General features: G+C 38.6%; 3 protein-coding genes across 3 annotated transcripts; 2 read left to right on the top strand and 1 right to left on the bottom strand.

Moving 5' to 3' along the window:
• Positions 1-9864: 9864 nt before the first annotated feature.
• LOC125241413 lies at positions 9865-10733 on the top strand. Its single transcript, XM_048149889.1, has one exon. The coding sequence runs from the start codon at positions 10011-10013 to the stop codon at positions 10653-10655; it is 645 nt and encodes a 214-aa protein (XP_048005846.1). The 5' UTR covers positions 9865-10010; the 3' UTR covers positions 10656-10733.
• A 1786-nt stretch (positions 10734-12519) lies between these two features.
• On the bottom strand, positions 12520-13825 carry LOC125241612 (39S ribosomal protein L30, mitochondrial). The gene is given in 4 exon segments (XM_048150172.1): positions 12520-12777; positions 12780-12864; positions 13435-13561; positions 13642-13825. Coding segments are annotated over 4 exon segments (537 nt in total). The 5' UTR covers positions 13758-13825; the 3' UTR covers positions 12520-12568.
• A 268-nt stretch (positions 13826-14093) lies between these two features.
• Positions 14094-18147, top strand: LOC125241283. The gene is made up of 5 exons (XM_048149673.1): positions 14094-15736; positions 15963-16020; positions 16281-16405; positions 17226-17388; positions 17947-18147. Exons 1-5 carry the CDS (start codon positions 14229-14231, stop codon positions 17995-17997), a joined length of 1905 nt encoding a protein of 634 aa, XP_048005630.1. The 5' UTR covers positions 14094-14228; the 3' UTR covers positions 17998-18147.
• The last annotated feature ends 224 nt before the right edge of the window (positions 18148-18371 follow it).

Raw genomic sequence — 18371 nt, 5'->3', positions numbered from 1 at the left:
AACAATTTTTTGAATATTATGATAAGAACATTTATCTTTTTAACCGACTTCAAAAAAGGAGGAGGTTCTCAATTCGACTGAATGTTTTTTTTTTTTTTTTTGTATGTATGTTCCTCGATATCTCCGAGAATTGTGGACCGATTTTCAAAATTTTTTTTTTGATCGAACGGGTATAACCCCGAGATGGTCCCATTGGCACCAAGTCAGGGTCTGATGATGGGATCCTGGAGAAATCGAGGGAACTCTTCAAATGTTATAGGCACATGTAATGTTTTCAGTGTATTTTTCAAAGGTAAACCAGTATTTACGCCTGATGGTAATAATTTTATGTGGCTGAGCTGATGATGGAAGGTCAACTCCTCAATGGTTAGGAGTTAAAGGATAATTCTTTCACTAGTGTACATGTATTCGGACTGATACATATAATATCAATAGGAACCACTAAAAATCAACAAATAAATAAACTTTTTTAACAAAAAATAAAACCGCCTTCAAAAATAAGCGCGTTACAAAACACGGAGAAACTAAAAAGCAAAAAATAATAAACCTTTGAATTCAGATTTCTTATCGTATTGCAATAATCTAAACATCCAAATTATAAACAAATCAATTATTTTTGGAGTCGGTGCCAGCCTGCGTATGGTTGGGTGGGGCAAACAGGCAATAGCAAGGCGACGAACAGGTCTGGTACCGACTGCAAAAATAATTGATTTGTTTATAATTTGGATGTTTAGATTATTGCAATACGATAAGAAATCTGAATTCAAAGGTTTATTATTTTTTAGGGTTCCGTACCTCAAAGAGGAAAAACGGAACCCTTATAGGATCACTCGTGTGTCTGTCTGTCCCTCTGTTACAGCCGATTTCTCCGAAACTACTGGACCGATTTACTTGAAATTTGGTACACATATGTAAACCTGTGGCCCAAAGACGGACATGTAATTTAATTAAATGAAATTTAATCATAGGGGTCACTTTTGGGGGTAAACTTGAAAATTAAAAATCAAAGTTATTAAAACTATATTGTGTTATATATCAAATGAAAGAGCATTTTATGAGCATTTGAAATATTTTTTTTTTTAATTTTTAATTTTGGTACTTTAGAAGTAATTTAAGAAAATAGACAAAAAATTACCATTCCCCCCCCTTATCTTCGAAACTACTTAGCGTAAAATTTTCAAAAAAATACACGAGATAGCCCTCTACCTGTAGATTACAGGAAAACCTATTAGAAATCTACAGTCAAGCGTAAGTCGGACTTACGAGAAAAAACTCAAATTAAGATTTTCACTCACTGACGCTGCAAGCAGTTACTAAACGTCTTAAAATTTTGTAAGCGTGATGGACAGGTAGAAAGAAATTAATTTCTGTCTTTTTTTCTTTTTAGAAATTGTTCAATTTTTTTTTTCATTTGCCAAAATGACTTAAGTTCCTACTAAAAAGGAGGCGCTTAAGACCGTTTGTAAGTGGACTGAGCAAAATTTTGTTCAAATCGGTCCAAAAAAGGTCTCTGTTGACGAAAACATAGAATTTGTGCCAACGACAGCCCAAATCTGAAGTCCATTTTGCTCTATCTCTTATCGTTTCCGAGATATATACGTAAAGTCTTGAAAGTGCGAAAAGTTAACTTTGCCATCACAGTCGTTCAGGCGCTCATGAGTTCTTTGTATGGAAAAGTCGAAAACCGACTCGCACTTGACCAATGTTCATAGAACGTGTTGTGGTTTTTTACGCGGGTCCGCGACTGACGACGTTCGAATGTTTTGTTCGGAAATGTTTGAGGGTGGTTTCTTTGAAACGTCGCCGGCGGCGGGTGGTTCGACGGGCGAAGGTCACACGCCGCACGCGACGGTCTGTATTCGTTTTGTACAATAGCAACGGACGGCGGGTGGCGTCTTGATATGGAAAATGACTGACTTCACTAAAGATAATGATGAACTCATTGAGGTAATACTAGAGAGGACACTGCGAGCAAAACGTTTGCGCTACAAACATAAGTCCATTGGACTTATGTTTCTGCCTGCACACAAATAAAATGTAAAAATGCCTTCCTGCGCAACAAGATGCTGTTTAAGCCATACGAGAAAATCGAATAAAACTGACGTGTCACATTTAATCGGTTAGTATACACGCTATGTTAATCGATCTTTATTTAAATAATTATTTCAATGAAGGGACGCGCTTCACGCGCTCCTCAAACGCGAAGCTATCGCTGCCATTTTGTTGAACGAAATCATAGATTAATCGCATCATAATCGCACAGACTTTGACATGTAGGTAATGAAGTATAGTAATTGTGATTATATTCTGTTTGTAATATATAAAAGAGAAATGTTAAATTTATTTCACGTTATACTTATGAATACTACACAGTTCTAACACGAGTTGTAATCGATATTTTCATACAATAATAACCTATGATTTTCTTCAAGGGCAATTAAAGTAGGTATATGAAAAAATCAATAATGTATTTTTGTTTCACTTAGTAGAACTTAAACATAGCACAATGTATGATAGTGCTAAAATTAAACTACTTACCCCCTTATTCATAAACGTTCACTAAAGTTATCAAGCCGATAAAGTTCCTTTGTCCCTTTCTATCACACCAATACGCCGAAAAGGGACAAACGAACTTTATCGGCTTAATAACTTTAGTGTGCGTTTATGAATAAGGGGTTAGTATTTTACAAAAAAGTATAAAAAAGGTCTACACTAAGAGTGTCGCGTCTAGGTGGTCATTGGTCAAGTCTTACTCTATGACACGGTACCTCCCCACGCATGCGCCGCGCGCTGCCGGCCGGAGCACAGACTTTGTTTGGGGTGTAATTTCTAGTATGTTAGTACATAGTAATTCAATGGATGAATTGTACTTCTGTGAACTGTTTTCGATATACTTAATCGAATATATGATGTAAATTTTTCTTTACTACAATGCAAGTGTTTGAGTACCAAGTTAAAAATTTCACTTTCTTTTTGCCGGTTTCATACAAAAATATCGTTTGACTGTCTCTTTTTTTGGGTAATTAATATCAATATTTATATGGAAACGGATTAAGTCGCGTATAATCTTCTTCCTCTAAGAATTACAATGTGAGTATTTTTGCATTCATTTTGATCAGAGCACAACACAACAGTTCAAAAATCAGACTACCAGAGCTTCTGAGTTCCGTCGCCGACGACGGGTGACCAAGGGTCAGAAAACCCACGCACCCGCGACCGACAGCGTGTGGCACAGCGGCACATGCGGCTCACATCCAAACGCCGCCGGGCGCGTGTGACGGGCCAGAGAAACCAGGGCCTTAGGGCTAGGTGATTATCGCCGCGCCGCAGAGGACGCGCTGAGGGGGGGGCAGTGCCTACAGCAGTTGTAGTTGTATGCATACCTAGCTCACGCACACAGACGCGTCCGCTGGCGCCGCCAGGGGCGGCTCACTCCGCTATCCTATCGCCGCGCTACAAGTATATCCTGGCGGCCGCGAGCTGTGGCCGCGAGTTCGCGGCCTACTCAGGGGTGGCGCACATTCTCACGGAATGCACGTTCGCACTTTCTATTGTTACTTTACGTCGCGAGGTTTTTTAAGCGATGTCCGCGGGTGGAATGGCTAATAATACTTAATTAAATAGACATATTGAATAAAATAAATACCAAAAGATATTCTTATACAGATCTACTACTGATTAAGTCCCACGGAAAAGTTCAATAAGGCTTGTGATGTTGGAACCTTGAACAAAATATATAAATACAGCGTATATACCTAGAAAGTACTCAAGACTTGAATATAATAATATAACATTTAATGTGAGTATTAATTCGTTTGGATCCATTGGTAACCCTATCACCGGACGCCGCGCACGTGCGGCTCGTTTCTTTGTAAGAATGTTGTAGGTATTTAAAAAGGCGACATTTCGGAAACATCAAAGCAGTGGGCCTTCTTTACTTGTGCTATTATATATTCTGTGGCGCCGCGCCGGTGTCCACGTGCGCTCTCTGCAGTGTGCGCTGCCGCTGCCACGAAACGTTTACCTACTCCGTGTAACTTGTTGGAAATCAGCAGAGGTACAGGACACACAGGGAAGCCAGGCACTGGACACTGAGATTACGGGATGGCGAAATGATACTTCACATTTAAATTATATAGGGTCTATTTAGCTCAGTTAAACTGACACACTATACATTATAATAAAATTAATTAATCATGTGTGTAAAGGGCACGTATAAAAAATAATTAATTAAAATAAAGTAAACGGGACAACACAAATCTTACATGCTGCTGCTTGAGCGTGAGCTTAGAGAAAGAGAAAGATCTCGCTTTACTTTTTAATACCATAGCTAATATATAGCATAGACAATCATGAATATCTATAACAGATGATCTATTATGTTCAACACGCCTCCTTATGCTTTATATTAGATAAAGATATAACGTGACACTGATACATTGAATAAATACTGAAAAAAAAAGTTATTACATCATATACACTCCAATCAGAAAAATGACTCTACATTTAACAAGTTATAAATACTTAACTATTATGGATTAGAGTTTTTAGTAATACATTTCAGTTTCAGACCTTTTACAAATTTTAAATGCTTCTGTACACATAAGGGTTTAGTGAGCACATCGGCTATCATATCATCGGTACATAAGTATTTAACAACAAAGTTTTCCTCATGTATCAAGTCTTTAACAAAGTGGTACCGCAAGTCTATGTGTTTAGTTTTCCTATGAGAATATTCCTTGGCTAACAACAATTTCTGTGCACTTTGATTATCATTGAATACACTGACACTAAATTGTTTATCAATAATTTCTGACAAGAAATTCTTAATAAAGCAAATGTCCTTGCAAACATCAGATATACAAAGAAATTCACTCTCTGTACTAGAAAGGGCAACACATCGCTGTTTCCTTGCCTCATAGTTGATGACATTATTACCAAGTTTAACTACAAAGCCAGTATAAGACTTGCGGTCAGTTACATCATCTCCCCAGCTTGCGTCTGCAAAAGCGTTTATTTCAAAGTTCTTATCTTTCTCGAAATACAAACCATAATTGATTGTACCGGCTAAGTATCTCAACACACGCTTTGCAGTCCGCCAGTGGTTTTCATCAAAACATGTACTGAACTGACTTAATTGGCTACATGCATACGAAATGTCTGGACGTGTACAGACAGACAAATACATAAGTGAACCAAGTAGTTGCCTATACTGATAAACATTGTCATCTAAAGGCTGATTAGACTTCTCTAATTTGCAATTTACAGGTAGTGGAGTTGAAACTGGTTTACATTCTGACATATTGTAACGCTCAAGCAGTCGTTTAATATAATCATGCTGATCTAGAACAGTTACATTATTGTACCTGGTAACATTCATACCTAGGCAATTTTTTAATGTTCCAAGGTGACGTATTTCAAAGTGCCGTTTTAGCAATGATGTAACTGTTTCAATACAATTATTGTGAAAAACATAAAAATCATCGACAAACAACGCTATTATTATATACTCAGTCTCATTTTTCTTAACATACACACATGGCTCACATTTACTTTGCAAGAAACCATTATTAGCAAGCAATGTGTGTATTTTGATGTTCCACATTCGGCTAGCTTGTTTTAAGCCATATATACATTTTTTAAGTAAACACACTTTATTATTATTACTTTGGAAACCAGTTGGCTGTTCCATGTAGATTTTTTCATCTAACTCACCATTTAAAAAGGCTGTGGTGACGTCAATATGATCCATGCACAAATCCAACTGATTTGCAATAGCAAACAAAATTCTCAAGGTTGAATGCCTAACCACAGGCGAATAGGTATCAGAATAATCTATCCCTGGTTTTTGACTATAACCACAAGCGACAAGTCTTGCTTTATACCTATCTAGATTACCCGTGGAATCATATTTCTTCTTAAAAACCCATTTGTTTCTAACTATGTTTACATTTTGTGGACGATCAACTAATTCCCACACATTATTTTTAAGCATTGAGCCCAACTCATCCTCCATGGCACCATACCACTCGTCTTTCTCTGGTGAATTCATGGCATCACGGAACGTAAGTGGCTCACAAGATGAACTTGCCGCAGCAACGAGAGACGATATATGATAATCATTGTACCTCTCAGGAAGAGTACCTCGAGTACTCCGCACCGGGCGAGAGTTGGCCGGAGCAACAGGTGCTTCCACCAACGTCGGCTCGTAGTCCGAAGATGCCGAGAGTTGTGGCGGCGAGATGACAGGGCTGGAAGGCACCTCATCCTCACCACCATCCTCGATGGAGTCCTCGGTCGTGCGATACAGCTCAGACAGAGGTGACTGCACTGGTGAGCTTGTCGCCTCCTCTGAAACAGTTTTAGAGTCTCGATTAGGTAAATTATAATTGACATCATTATCATCGTTTTGAACATTATTACAATTACTACTACCTAAACTAGTATCACAGTTAGTGTTCAAAACATCATTGCAGCAAGAATCATTAGCACTTTCTCTATTATTATTTTTAAATTGATCATTGTCATTAATAAAATTATCAAAAATAATAAAATTTGCTCCATTTGCCGCAGCATTAGCATGTAAAAGATTTTTTTCTATAAATTTGTCCTCAAGGAACACAACACTCCTAGAATAAATAACCCTTGTAGGATTAACAGGATCTATTAGGCGGTATCCCTTGCATGATTCACCATAACCTACAAAAATATACTGTTTTGCCTTTGCATCCAGCTTACGTCTCCTCTGATTGGGTACATGGGAGTATGCGACACAGCCAAATACACGTAAATGACTAAGATCTAACTTATCAGATCCGGTCCATTCGCAAATGGGAATTCTACCAGACAATGCTCTGGTAGGCGACCTATTTTTTAAATAGATTGCTGTCATTACAGCCTCGCCCCAGTAGCGATCAGGTAACTGAGATTCCTGTAACATGGCTCGAGCTTTTTCAAAAATGAATGCTCTTTCGCTAGTACCATTCTGAGAATGAGGACAAGTAGTTTGATGAATTATGCCTTCTTTTTAAGGAAATCGGACAAAGTTTTATTGCAATATTCAGTACCCTGGTCAGTACGCAAAATTTTAATTCGCAATCCAGTTTGGTTTTCGACTAAAGCTTTAAAATGAACAAAGCAAGAACTCACCTCAGATTTATTCTTCATAAGGTAGCCAAAGGTGCGTCTTGACCTGTCGTCGGTGAATGTCAGCAAATATCGAGCTCCGCCCCAGCTAGCAACATGCACTGGTCCGGCAACGTCACTATGCACCAGGTCGAGGAGTTTGGCAGCACGCCCCGAGCTTGACTGCGGAAACGATGTCTCACACATCTTCCCAGTAAGGCAGGGAATGCACCTAGTAGAAGTGTTGTCTTCAGGCTGAAAAACGACACAACATTTATTCCCTCCACCCAGTAATGACATACCGTACCTGCTTAAGTGACCTAATCTTTTGTGCATTGTAGAATAAGGTACCGCATGAACAGCAGCGTTGGCACTCATGGATCCTTGCCCATGCAGGGACATAGAGTTACCTAATTGGGGGTCAGGTCGACCTTGCACATCCACTTTCAACTTATAAAGCCCATTATGCTTATTAATCGTTGAAACCTTATTGCCTGTGATCTGACATACATTGTAAATATTGCAATTATTATTTGTAAACACAACAGTATAACCTTTTTTTGTAATTTCACTAACAGACAATAAATTATTAGATAAACCAGGAACATAAAGCACATTATCTAAAGTCATATCAGATGAAATAAAAGTCTTACCAAAAACTTCACTATTAAGTTGCTGTCCATTGGCTATAGTAATTTGACATTTCCTATTCTTGACATCATGAAGAAGTGAGAGGTCTCCGGACATATGACCGTAGCACCCGAGTCCACGACATATTCCTGTGTATGTGAAGCGGTGAAAGCAGAAGCAAAATTGGTGTGCTCCTGGCCATTTTTCTTCCCTTCTTCTCGCTTCTTCTTGAAACAACGATTTGCAGTATGACCCTTTTTCTGACAATAAGTGCAACTGATGTTGGTTTTCTTCTTCTTGTTTGCAATAAATGCTATGTTGTCTGTAGTGTTACATTGACTTCGCCGGTGATCTTCTTGAAGTAATCTGGTTCGGACAGCCTCACTCGACAAGGTCCGGCTAAGGTTAGCTGTCTCAAGGCTGGAAACGAGCACATTGAACTCCTCTGGTAAACCCGATAGAAGAATTTCAGCAATTTCTTCATCGTCAATCACTTTCCCAATGTCGGCGAGTTGCGTGACGAGCGTCAAGACTCCTTCGATGTAGTCAGACATGCTAGCAAAATGACCGTACTCCACTCTGTGCAGTTTCCTTAGTAGCAGCACTCTTCTGTACAGTCCTTTGTCTTCAAAAGTGTCTGACAAGGCTTTCCAGGCAGACTTCGCGGTCTTCGCATTGCGCACAATCTGGTACAAGCCGGGTTCAATGCCTAAGCAAATTTTGGCCAAAGCACGTTTGTCTTTCGACTCATCTGCTTCGGTGCCGTCGATGCAGCCCCAGAGATTATCCAGAATAAGGATCATTTTAATGGCGAATTTCCAATTTATCCATGTATCCACTCCTTTAAGTTTCTCGAAGCTAGACATGGAGGTTGAGGTTATACACGTGTTCGTCGACCCCGTCTGCGCCATTTTCCCGTAACTCAAGTAATCTGGCAGTTTGCTCAGTGCCTTTTCTAGCTTTTCTTTTTAGCTTCTAGTGTCTGGGCCAATTACCTGTTGGAAATCAGCAGAGGTACAGGACACACAGGGAAGCCAGGCACTGGACACTGAGATTACGGGATGGCGAAATGATACTTCACATTTAAATTATATAGGGTCTATTTAGCTCAGTTAAACTGACACACTATACATTATAATAAAATTAATTAATCATGTGTGTAAAGGGCACGTATAAAAATAATTAATTAAAATAAAGTAAACGGGGACGACACAAATCTTACATGCTGCTGCTTGAGCGTGAGCTTAGAGAAAGAGAAAGATCTCGCTTTACTTTTTAATACCATAGCTAATATATAGCATAGACAATCATGAATATCTATAACAGATGATCTATTATGTTCAACATCCCTTTCCGACGTATTGGTGTGATAGAAAGGGACAAACGAACTTTATCGGCTGGATAACTTTAGTGTACGTTTATGAATAAAGGTGTTAAAATTTATAGCTACGAAATTTTACATAAAACACCTACTTTAAAATAAAATAAAAAATGTTGAATTTGGTTAACGTTATAAAAGACCTCACGCAAGCTGTGCTAATTAGTTCGCGAATTCGTCGAGAGGTGGCGCTAAACACAATTATGCTCATTAGAGAACCTATACTTCTAGCCTAGCCCAGTCTTTAGACTTATGTGAGTAACGTAAAAGTACCTAATAGTTTTGTAGGTACGGAACCCTCGGTGGGCGAGTCCGACTCGCACTTTTGCTTTTTAGTTTCTCCGTGTTTTGTAACGCGCTTATTTTTGAAGGCGGTTTTATTTAGGAAATACATTAAACATTTGCAAGGTTATTTTATTTCCTAAAATCTACACTATTATTGACATAGATAAACTTATTATTTTCGTAAATATTTCACTACCGTCCTCTCTGACGGCTGACGACCAACTGAATGAAGCGCCAACGTGTAAACGCAGTTGGCCATTGGCGCCAAGATCCTTTGATGTGTGGACAAAAAACCGACACCAATCGGTTGGCCGGCAAGCGCAAGCGCCAACTGCCAACTTACGGCCAAGTAGCCCTCTACACACTTGGCCAAGGGGTTTGGTGGAACCGTTGGCCATGTGTGTACAGGGGCCATCAAATTTGACATTCCATGACGTCGGGTTCGTTCAGCGGAGCGACATAACCTAAAAATACTTAATTAAAAGTTTATTTGCAATAAGAGATTATCGCATAATATTTAAGTTTTAACATGAAATTAAGCCTGCTCTGCTAGTAGTTTAAGATCATCCAATACTGTAGTAAGACGTTAAGTATGAATTGTTTGCGATTGCTGAACGCGAGCCATAAAAATCTATTCAAAGTTTCTTCAATCAAATATGCTACCCATCCACTGAAGTTTTTGGAAGCACAGTCGAAGTGGCAAGAAAAAGATGGTGTGTCGAAGAGATGGCAGTTGATATACAAAGCACCCATGGACACACAACTAAACTATGCGACAACTTACCTTACTTTGTCGACCGTCTCTGTGGCTGCGGGCGGATTGTACTATGCTTCAGTGATTGACAAATCCGCATTTAATGATCCAGTAGTAATAGGAACAGATGTTGTTATAGCTAACAGCCCAACGGAATGCCTTGTTTACATCGGAGCGTTTGTAGCCTTTCACATAATGCTTAAAGTATTACTCAACAAATATGTCCTTCGACTCTACCAGGATGGAGACAATTACATAGCCGTGTTCAGAGGGCACATGTTCAATACCATCTTCAAACACAAGTTCCATCTGAAGGAATTCAAGAAGCTGAATCCCACTATTCTAGTGTCCTGGGGCGACGCTAGATTTGACCTAGGAAATAAGCATGGGATAATCCTTGAGAACTACTTTAAAACTCCGGAGCATTTTAATTATTTATTGTACAAAAATCAGAGACACAAGCCTGAGGAAGATGAGGAATAATTACTAAGTACTAGTCATTTAAAAATCTATCAATACCAATACCAACCAATATTTATGTAATAAAGTAGTACATAAATACTTGTGTTTTATTGTTATAAGTGGTAATCCAAGAATTATAATAAAATAAGTGATGAAGTGTAATACTGAAATTGCCTTTTTCAGGATATCTTTAATTTAGTCTCAATAATTCTCCAACTCTAGGCAAATAACATCTAGAGGCCTGTTTGAAATAAATAAGGTAAAGTGAAAGCACCAGTAGGTCTAAGCACATGATTGCCACGAGATAGATGGCATGAGGAGTGTCTTTTCAAAAGGACATATTTATATAAGTCAATAGAGGTTATTTTTATCTGTCTTCCTAGAGAACTATACCTTGTTGACTTATAGATAAGTCATTTTGAAAAGACACTCCTCACATGTCTTTTTCTAATTGTACGTGGGTCACTCGAAAAGTTTTGAGATACAAAAAAACTATTGAAGATATTAACACTATTTATTTTACATCTTTTCGAAATACTCTCCGTCATTTTTTATACAAAGTTCCATACATCTAAACCAACTTTGGAAGCACTTTTGCCAGTCTTCATCGGTTAGGCCAGAAATTGCTACTTCATAGGCAGCCACTGCTTCTTCGGCACTCGAAAAAAACTTTCCTTTTATTTTTTCCTTTACTGTCGGGAATAAAAAGAAATCACAAGGAGCCAAGTCAGGGCTGTAGGGTGGATGAGGCAAGGTTTCAATCTCAGTTTCTTCAATAAACGCCTTTGCTCTGAGGGACGTGTGGGAAGAGATGTTGTCGTGATGCAGCATGATTCCCCGAAGCCCAGCCTTTGGTCTCCTCTCCCACACTGCTTGGAAAACTTGTGGCGAACTAACGCCTAGGATTTTCTCGATGTCGGTGTATGTAAATTCGTGGGTCTTCTCGCACTAACATTTCAGTAGTCCATACGTTTTCTGCAATTACTGCTGTTTGCGGGCGACCCCTTCTGTGGTCATCTTCGAGGTTAGTTTTACCCCTCTTGAATTCACTAAACCATCTAAAAACAGTTGCTTGGGATGGAGCAGACTCTCCTAATGCTGATTGTAATCGTCGCAAACTCAGTTGTTCGGTTAAACCAAATTTAAAATCATAAAATATCATAGCACGCAAATGCTCGCGGGTCAGCTCCATCGTTTCAAAGAAAAAACGCGGGAACCGTTGTAGTAAAACAAAAGAAACAAATTTATTTTTAAAATTGAACCGAATTGGCTTCTTGTGTTCTATTTCCAAATAAATTTGCTTTTTAAAAACATATAATATGGGTGCGTTCCATTTTAAAATTTCGAGCATCTCACAATTTATCGAGTGACCTACGTATTAATGACATAAGGACGGGTAGTCTATCTCACGGCAATCATGTGGGTTAGCACTTGCAGTGCCCATTAAATGATACATACCTTTATGTCACATTCGTTAGGCTGTATTTTAATGTTATTTGCTTCTTTATTTTAGTGCCAGATTATGGATGTTATGGGCCATTGAATTGCCAGATTATCAAGATTGTATTTCATTATGTAGTGTTAAATTCAGGTTTGTTGGTCAGCTAGAGATTAATTTTGACACACTGATCTAAGCAAGTTTCATCCAAGTTTGCAACTTTTTTTTAAATAGCCCTATAGAGTGTCCCACTGCTGGGCAAAGGCCTCCACCCTAGATTTCCAATCCTCCCGATTAAGTGCAGCATCCATGCAGTTGTTGAGAAAAAGAGTCCAGATCATCCCGCCATCTCTTTCCGGGCTAAATAGATAAGTGTGTGATGATTAAATTGAGGTTGCAACAGTTATCTTAACCATGCCTAAAGGGTGTTAAGAGTGAAAGAACAAGTAATTTAATACACTATTATTTTATTGCTACCATAACTAATATATGCACTCTAAAATCCACCACTATATGCCTGATTCCACTTATGCCTAGAATCTCTCTTTATTGTAGTAGAATCCATTTTCTTTTTGTTGTTATCGAAGTTGTCCAAGGCCTCAATCTGTTCAGGTTGTGGTGCAAGTGTTTTTGTGACTATACACTGCCCGTTTTCTTTCAGGACTGTATGTTTGATATCCTCCGGGGCAGGTTCTCCGTAGGGAAGGTGATTGGGGTAACTTTTATCAAATGTTTCACCTTCCAAAGCCTGGAATTGATTTCAGGTATATTCTTGACAATGGTGACTCTGGTCTGAAAAAATCAATATGTATGTTTAATTAACAACACTTGGATAACTTGTAATTGTCAGTTTTGTGACAGTTAACTTTAAGAATACGACTGAAGGACTTGTATCCATAGTCAAGTAATAAATTAAAAAAAAAAAATACTCTCTAGCCACCCAGGCATCCTACAATTCGACGACAACAACGTATAAGGTACAATCTGCAATTTTTTTTTTCAGAAAATTGCACCTTACCCACCGACGTACAAGGTGCTATCTGCTACGAGAAAAAATCGCAGATTGCGCTTTGTACGTTGTTGTCGTCGAATTGTTAAGTCTAGACAAATGCGATCACAAAAATGAAAAGGAACCCTTTATAGGTCTCTATTAAGTGCAAGTGAATAGTAATTAACAGTTAACATAAATTTTCATTAAAAAAACCTCTTCAGTATTTATGTATTCTATTTGGAATATACGTGCTTCATGACATGGGCATGACTAATTTAAAAAGTCAGGATTCAGTTGACAAAATATAAAGTGTGCTGATCTCTTGAACAAGATTGGCTCACTTTTTAAATTATTTGGGAAAATAGTAATACCTCTTCGTCAATTTTCAGCTCTTTCATGATCAGTTTCAGGTACCAGGGCTGATGCTTCAGGGTTTTTATACGTTCCACTCTAAATAGCTTTGAAGGGGTGATCTCTGGGTCTTTATGGTCTGCATGGCTATAATAGTTAAACATAATTAATATTATTTCTAGAATAATGTCGCAAACATTGCAATATCCATCATTATACTAAAATACCTGGGGTAATATGTGATTCCTCCTGGATATTTGATTCCGCCAGGTGGAGGAGCGAAGCCTCTTGCTCTTGAGAATGTAGCCAACGGGCTACAAACTTTGAGGAGCTGTTTGTTCATTTTAGCCTTCTATTTATCCAGTAAATTGCATAAAATACAAAATAATGAACCTAACCTAACCTCTCCGTTTCAATAAACCATAGAGCACAACACACTTTTTTTTAATTACCACAGGTAAGAAAATATTGAAGAGCTCTACAGACTGCATATAAAACTTTGTCTAAAGGCTTGTCTAGACGAAAGCCTGTTTGCATGTGTAGATCTAATAGGCCCTTTACTGTGGATTGATCTGGGCCGTAGACTATAGAAACTCAATATTTTTGGTACATCTGTGATCAGCATAACTAACTGTCAAAATTTAAACTATTTTTATATAGTATTGTTTGACTTTTTGTACTGCTGTGTTTCGAAGTGTTTAGAATTTAGTTTGTAAAGTGAATTTAGTTTATAACATGGTTGCTCTACTTTTATCGACTTCAACTACTACAAATAAGTAGCTCCCACAGTCGTATCACCTTATTATTAATCTCCATGAAGAGAGTTCGGTTCTTAACTCCGTGTAGGGCAGACAATTTGGTTACAATGAATGATTCCGATTGCCATTCGCCCCGACCGTTCGTCCAAAGGAATCTTAATACGGAAGTGCCGGAGCTACCATGTGTTCTTGTGCAAGACGTGTTGTATAGTCCAGACCCTGTCAATAGATTTGAGTACAGCGATACTTCACCTTATCCGACTGTAAGCAAGACCGAAGTAATCAGTGGATTTGATACGGACAACCATTGGTCGCCCAGCAATGAACTGGAGCTGAGCATGCTCGATTCATCAAGCCAGCAACCTAGAAAACAAGTGTACTTTACACCAGTGTCGAGTGCTTCTAGTCAGGAAGACATATGCAGTGCCCAGAGCAGGAGGTTACATTTAACACCTGAACCGTCGACCAACGTTTTATCTCCCATTGAGAATAATAAATTTGTGTCACCACCTAATGTCCTTCATAAAGATGATAACTTCTTTATAACCCGTGGAGGCTTGAACAGGTTTCAACTTCAGGATACAGTTCAGGTTCAAATGAATAAAATGTCCTTGGGGAAGGAGAATCACTACAGTGTGACGTCTCATGTTCCTGTGAACAGAACCCTAAAACCCTCTAGTCAAGCATCCAGTGGCAACTTGGATGATAGCTGCAGTTGTCATCATTGTAATAAAACTAAAACCCCTTCTAACTTTAATACTTCAACACCTGGAAATATGGAGCACAATGGGCAAAACTATTTACACCATATAGAAAACAATTACCCAAACATACAGCCACCTCCACCACAACCAACCTGTAATCATTGCAAATGTACACAACAAAGACAAACTTCATATGTAAGAAAAGAATCCATGTCACCAAAACATCCAAATGCAGTCGACAAGAAAGCATGGATCATAGAAAGGTATGAGCAAGCCAAAAACCAATGCACTGATGTTGAAAAACAAATGAATGTTAGCAAAGAAAAGCGAGAACCAACTGTTGGTGACCTCTTAAAGATTATCAAACTACAAAATGAACAATTACAATTGCTACAAGAGAAAGTAGACAAATTAATAACAACTGCTAGTTGTGCACCTCAGATGCCCATTCAGAATATAATGAGGGAGCATGTAGCGGTGGAAACTATAGACAGAGATCAGCACAAGATCTCCATAGGGGTGATGACAAGTCTGGAGATGGTGCGAACATCAACAGTGATAAACAAAGAGTTGATGAAGCAAACATATGACAATGCACAGATACAGTGCAACCGTTCTGAAATAAGCATCAAAGAGGTTGTTAAACAGCCTGTGAATTTGAATTTTTTAGATGGTATATTACCTGTAGGTAAGACAGTAGAGAGTATGCAGGAGAGCCCTGACGCACAGCATGTGTCTAACTGCAATGATGAGAAGACGCTGAATGAGCAGAGTCTGTACAATGTGCATGTTGATAATGCCACTACACCCCTCATGTCGCCTGACCAAAGTCTTTACTTGGATGTTAGGGATTACAGCGGGTAAGAAAAAAATTATAGTAATTTTATTTAATTCCTAAGGGAACATACCCAAACTACGGGGTCTAATTTCTTGTCACATAACCAGTGAAATATTGGCCCAGCTGTGGCCAGCAGGCAAAAAAGTCTTCCCTAAGATACAATAAGTGTTGGAAACCACTTTTCAACTTGCTGCAAAATTTTATAAAAAGATATATATATTTATTCATCATATTATATTATCTTTCAGCTCAGATTCAGGAAGCGACCACTCCAACGTTGGATGGACATACTACAATAAAGTTATGGTAACTATTGTCATAATTATTCACCAACAAATAATTCATAACAACATTTGTCCACACAATCCACCTGAATTGTGAATTATTTTTTTGGCACAACATTCACACAGCATTCTTCAAAGTTCTAATAGGAATTTTAAAAACTTAAACCAACAACAGCATGGACATAGAAGATCAAATGAAAATATATTTTTATTTTGATTTGTTGCTCTCAATTCTTTCTTCATTTGTGATAATATATTACATATTTGGGTTTGGCCTTACAGACTCACGTGAATGGTATGCTCCAAGACTCGGACATGCCGTCGTCGGCGAGCGCTCTGTACCGCAACACGAGGCAACAGTGTGTGCAGATGCACATTGACAAGACCAACATATCTGTCACCAAGAGGTAGGTCACTCCAGTTCAGTACAGCTCTGTCTACCAAGTCTGTGCAACACGAACCAACAGTGCATGCAAATGTGCATTGACAAGACCAACATATCTGTCACCAAGAAGTAAGGTCACTCCAGTTCAGTGTGAAATATATTTCAGTTTAATGCATACGCGGCTACACACTAAACGCATCGCTCGATCCGATGTTTGAGCGAAACAAGCGTATTATGGCGACATACCGCGAGCGACGTGCAAATCGTTTCCGTGATACCAGGGGCCTATTGCATAACAATTTACAACTTGTATTACAAGCGGAACTCTCTTTCTTATAAAATGAATTTCTATGCAATAGGCCCCTGGGGCCCATTTCTCAAAACTGAAAGTTACAAGTTACAAGCAGAAGTCTCTTTCCAACTTGTCATATTAGACATTGACAACCACTTGTAAATTGTAGCTTCGAGAAATGAGCCCCTAGACTGATAATAAACGTCATAATTTACGGAGCTCCAGATTTAGGGCCATTTACATTGCCTAATTTGCCTATGGAGTTTGATGCAAGAATTATACTTACTTACCTGTCTGCTTATTTGCTTCCTACCTCAGAAAAAAAACTAAGGACTGATACAGATCGACTACAACCCAACTGCAACATCTGTTTCAGTATTCTCTGTACTGTATATATTATAGCTCTCAAATAAATTGACGTGTTTACGTGTAAGCTAGTTTGTTTGCGCTGTTTATTTATGTTTGATAAATACCGGTTCAGCAGTTAATACTTACCATCAGCCCGTTTTTAAAAAGATGTAATATAAAATTCACCATACATTTCTTACAGAGTGACATTCGGCGATGAGCCAGCCATTCAGTCCGCCGATACAAGTCTGCGCATGAACCAGCTTGCGGCCAAGTATTTGAAAGCCGCGCCGGCGCCCGCGCCTCGTCATAACGAGATGAGCTTCGCTACTAGGAACTATATGGAGAGGCACAAGATTTTCAAGGTTCGTACAAGTAACAAAACTGACTTGAGGAGTGGTACTAGGTGTCGTCACAAAGGTTGGCGCTGACAACAACTCGCTTTACTGACTAGTGTAGTGATGAACACAAGTCTGCGCATGAACCAGCTCGCGGCTAAATACCTAAAGGCGCCGCGACATAACGAGATGAGCTTCGCTACTAGGAACTATATGGGGAGGCACAAGATTTTAAAAGGTTGGTACAAGTAACTCGTTTAACTGACGTAGTGGTTCAACACAGTAATACAATTTTCTTGATTGACTATGACACGAGTCTGCTTATCTATGATCAGTTCGCGGCCAAATACCAGAAGGCAGCGCCGGGGCCCGTAAGACTATTATAATAAATAATACATAGTAATAATATGATAATTAAGACTATAATTAGTCATAATAGAAAATTGTCAGTTACATTTATAGCGGCGCGTGCTATAATACTAAAGAAATTCCTTAGCTTTGAGGGCATGTCCCCTCAGGTCCTCTCTTATTACTTTAGACGTTCTTGGCGCCCAGAGGCTTGACTTTCGTTTTCTTTCATTCCAGGACAAAATTCGTCAAGACGTACCCAACAAGCTGAGATACCCCGGTTTTTAGATATTACTACCTTTGAAACAACAATCGAAGTTGTTATAGTATATTGTTATCCATTTACTGTATATTGATTATGAGTGTATTTTAAGACAAGGGTACTTTAACGTATTTGCTAAGTTATTTATATAAGTAAATAAAACCACATGAATTCTCATTGAACAGACATTTATTTCTTTGAATAAACTCCAGACAAAAATAACAGGGTTAAAATCTCGAATTGTAAAGTACTATCGTCGAGAGAAGACAAAAATATCAAGACCATCAAGACTCATTTATTTCAAAGCCACGTAACCAACAACGCAACGTTTCTAATTACGTTTGCTTGATCAAAATTTATATTTTACGTAACCAACAACGCAACGTTTCTAATTCCAAAA

The sequence above is a fragment of the Leguminivora glycinivorella genome, chromosome Z, assembly GCF_023078275.1.
Source record: "Leguminivora glycinivorella isolate SPB_JAAS2020 chromosome Z, LegGlyc_1.1, whole genome shotgun sequence".
Taxonomy (NCBI): Eukaryota; Metazoa; Arthropoda; class Insecta; order Lepidoptera; family Tortricidae; genus Leguminivora; species Leguminivora glycinivorella.
This window is presented reverse-complemented; position numbering and strand designations above follow the sequence as displayed.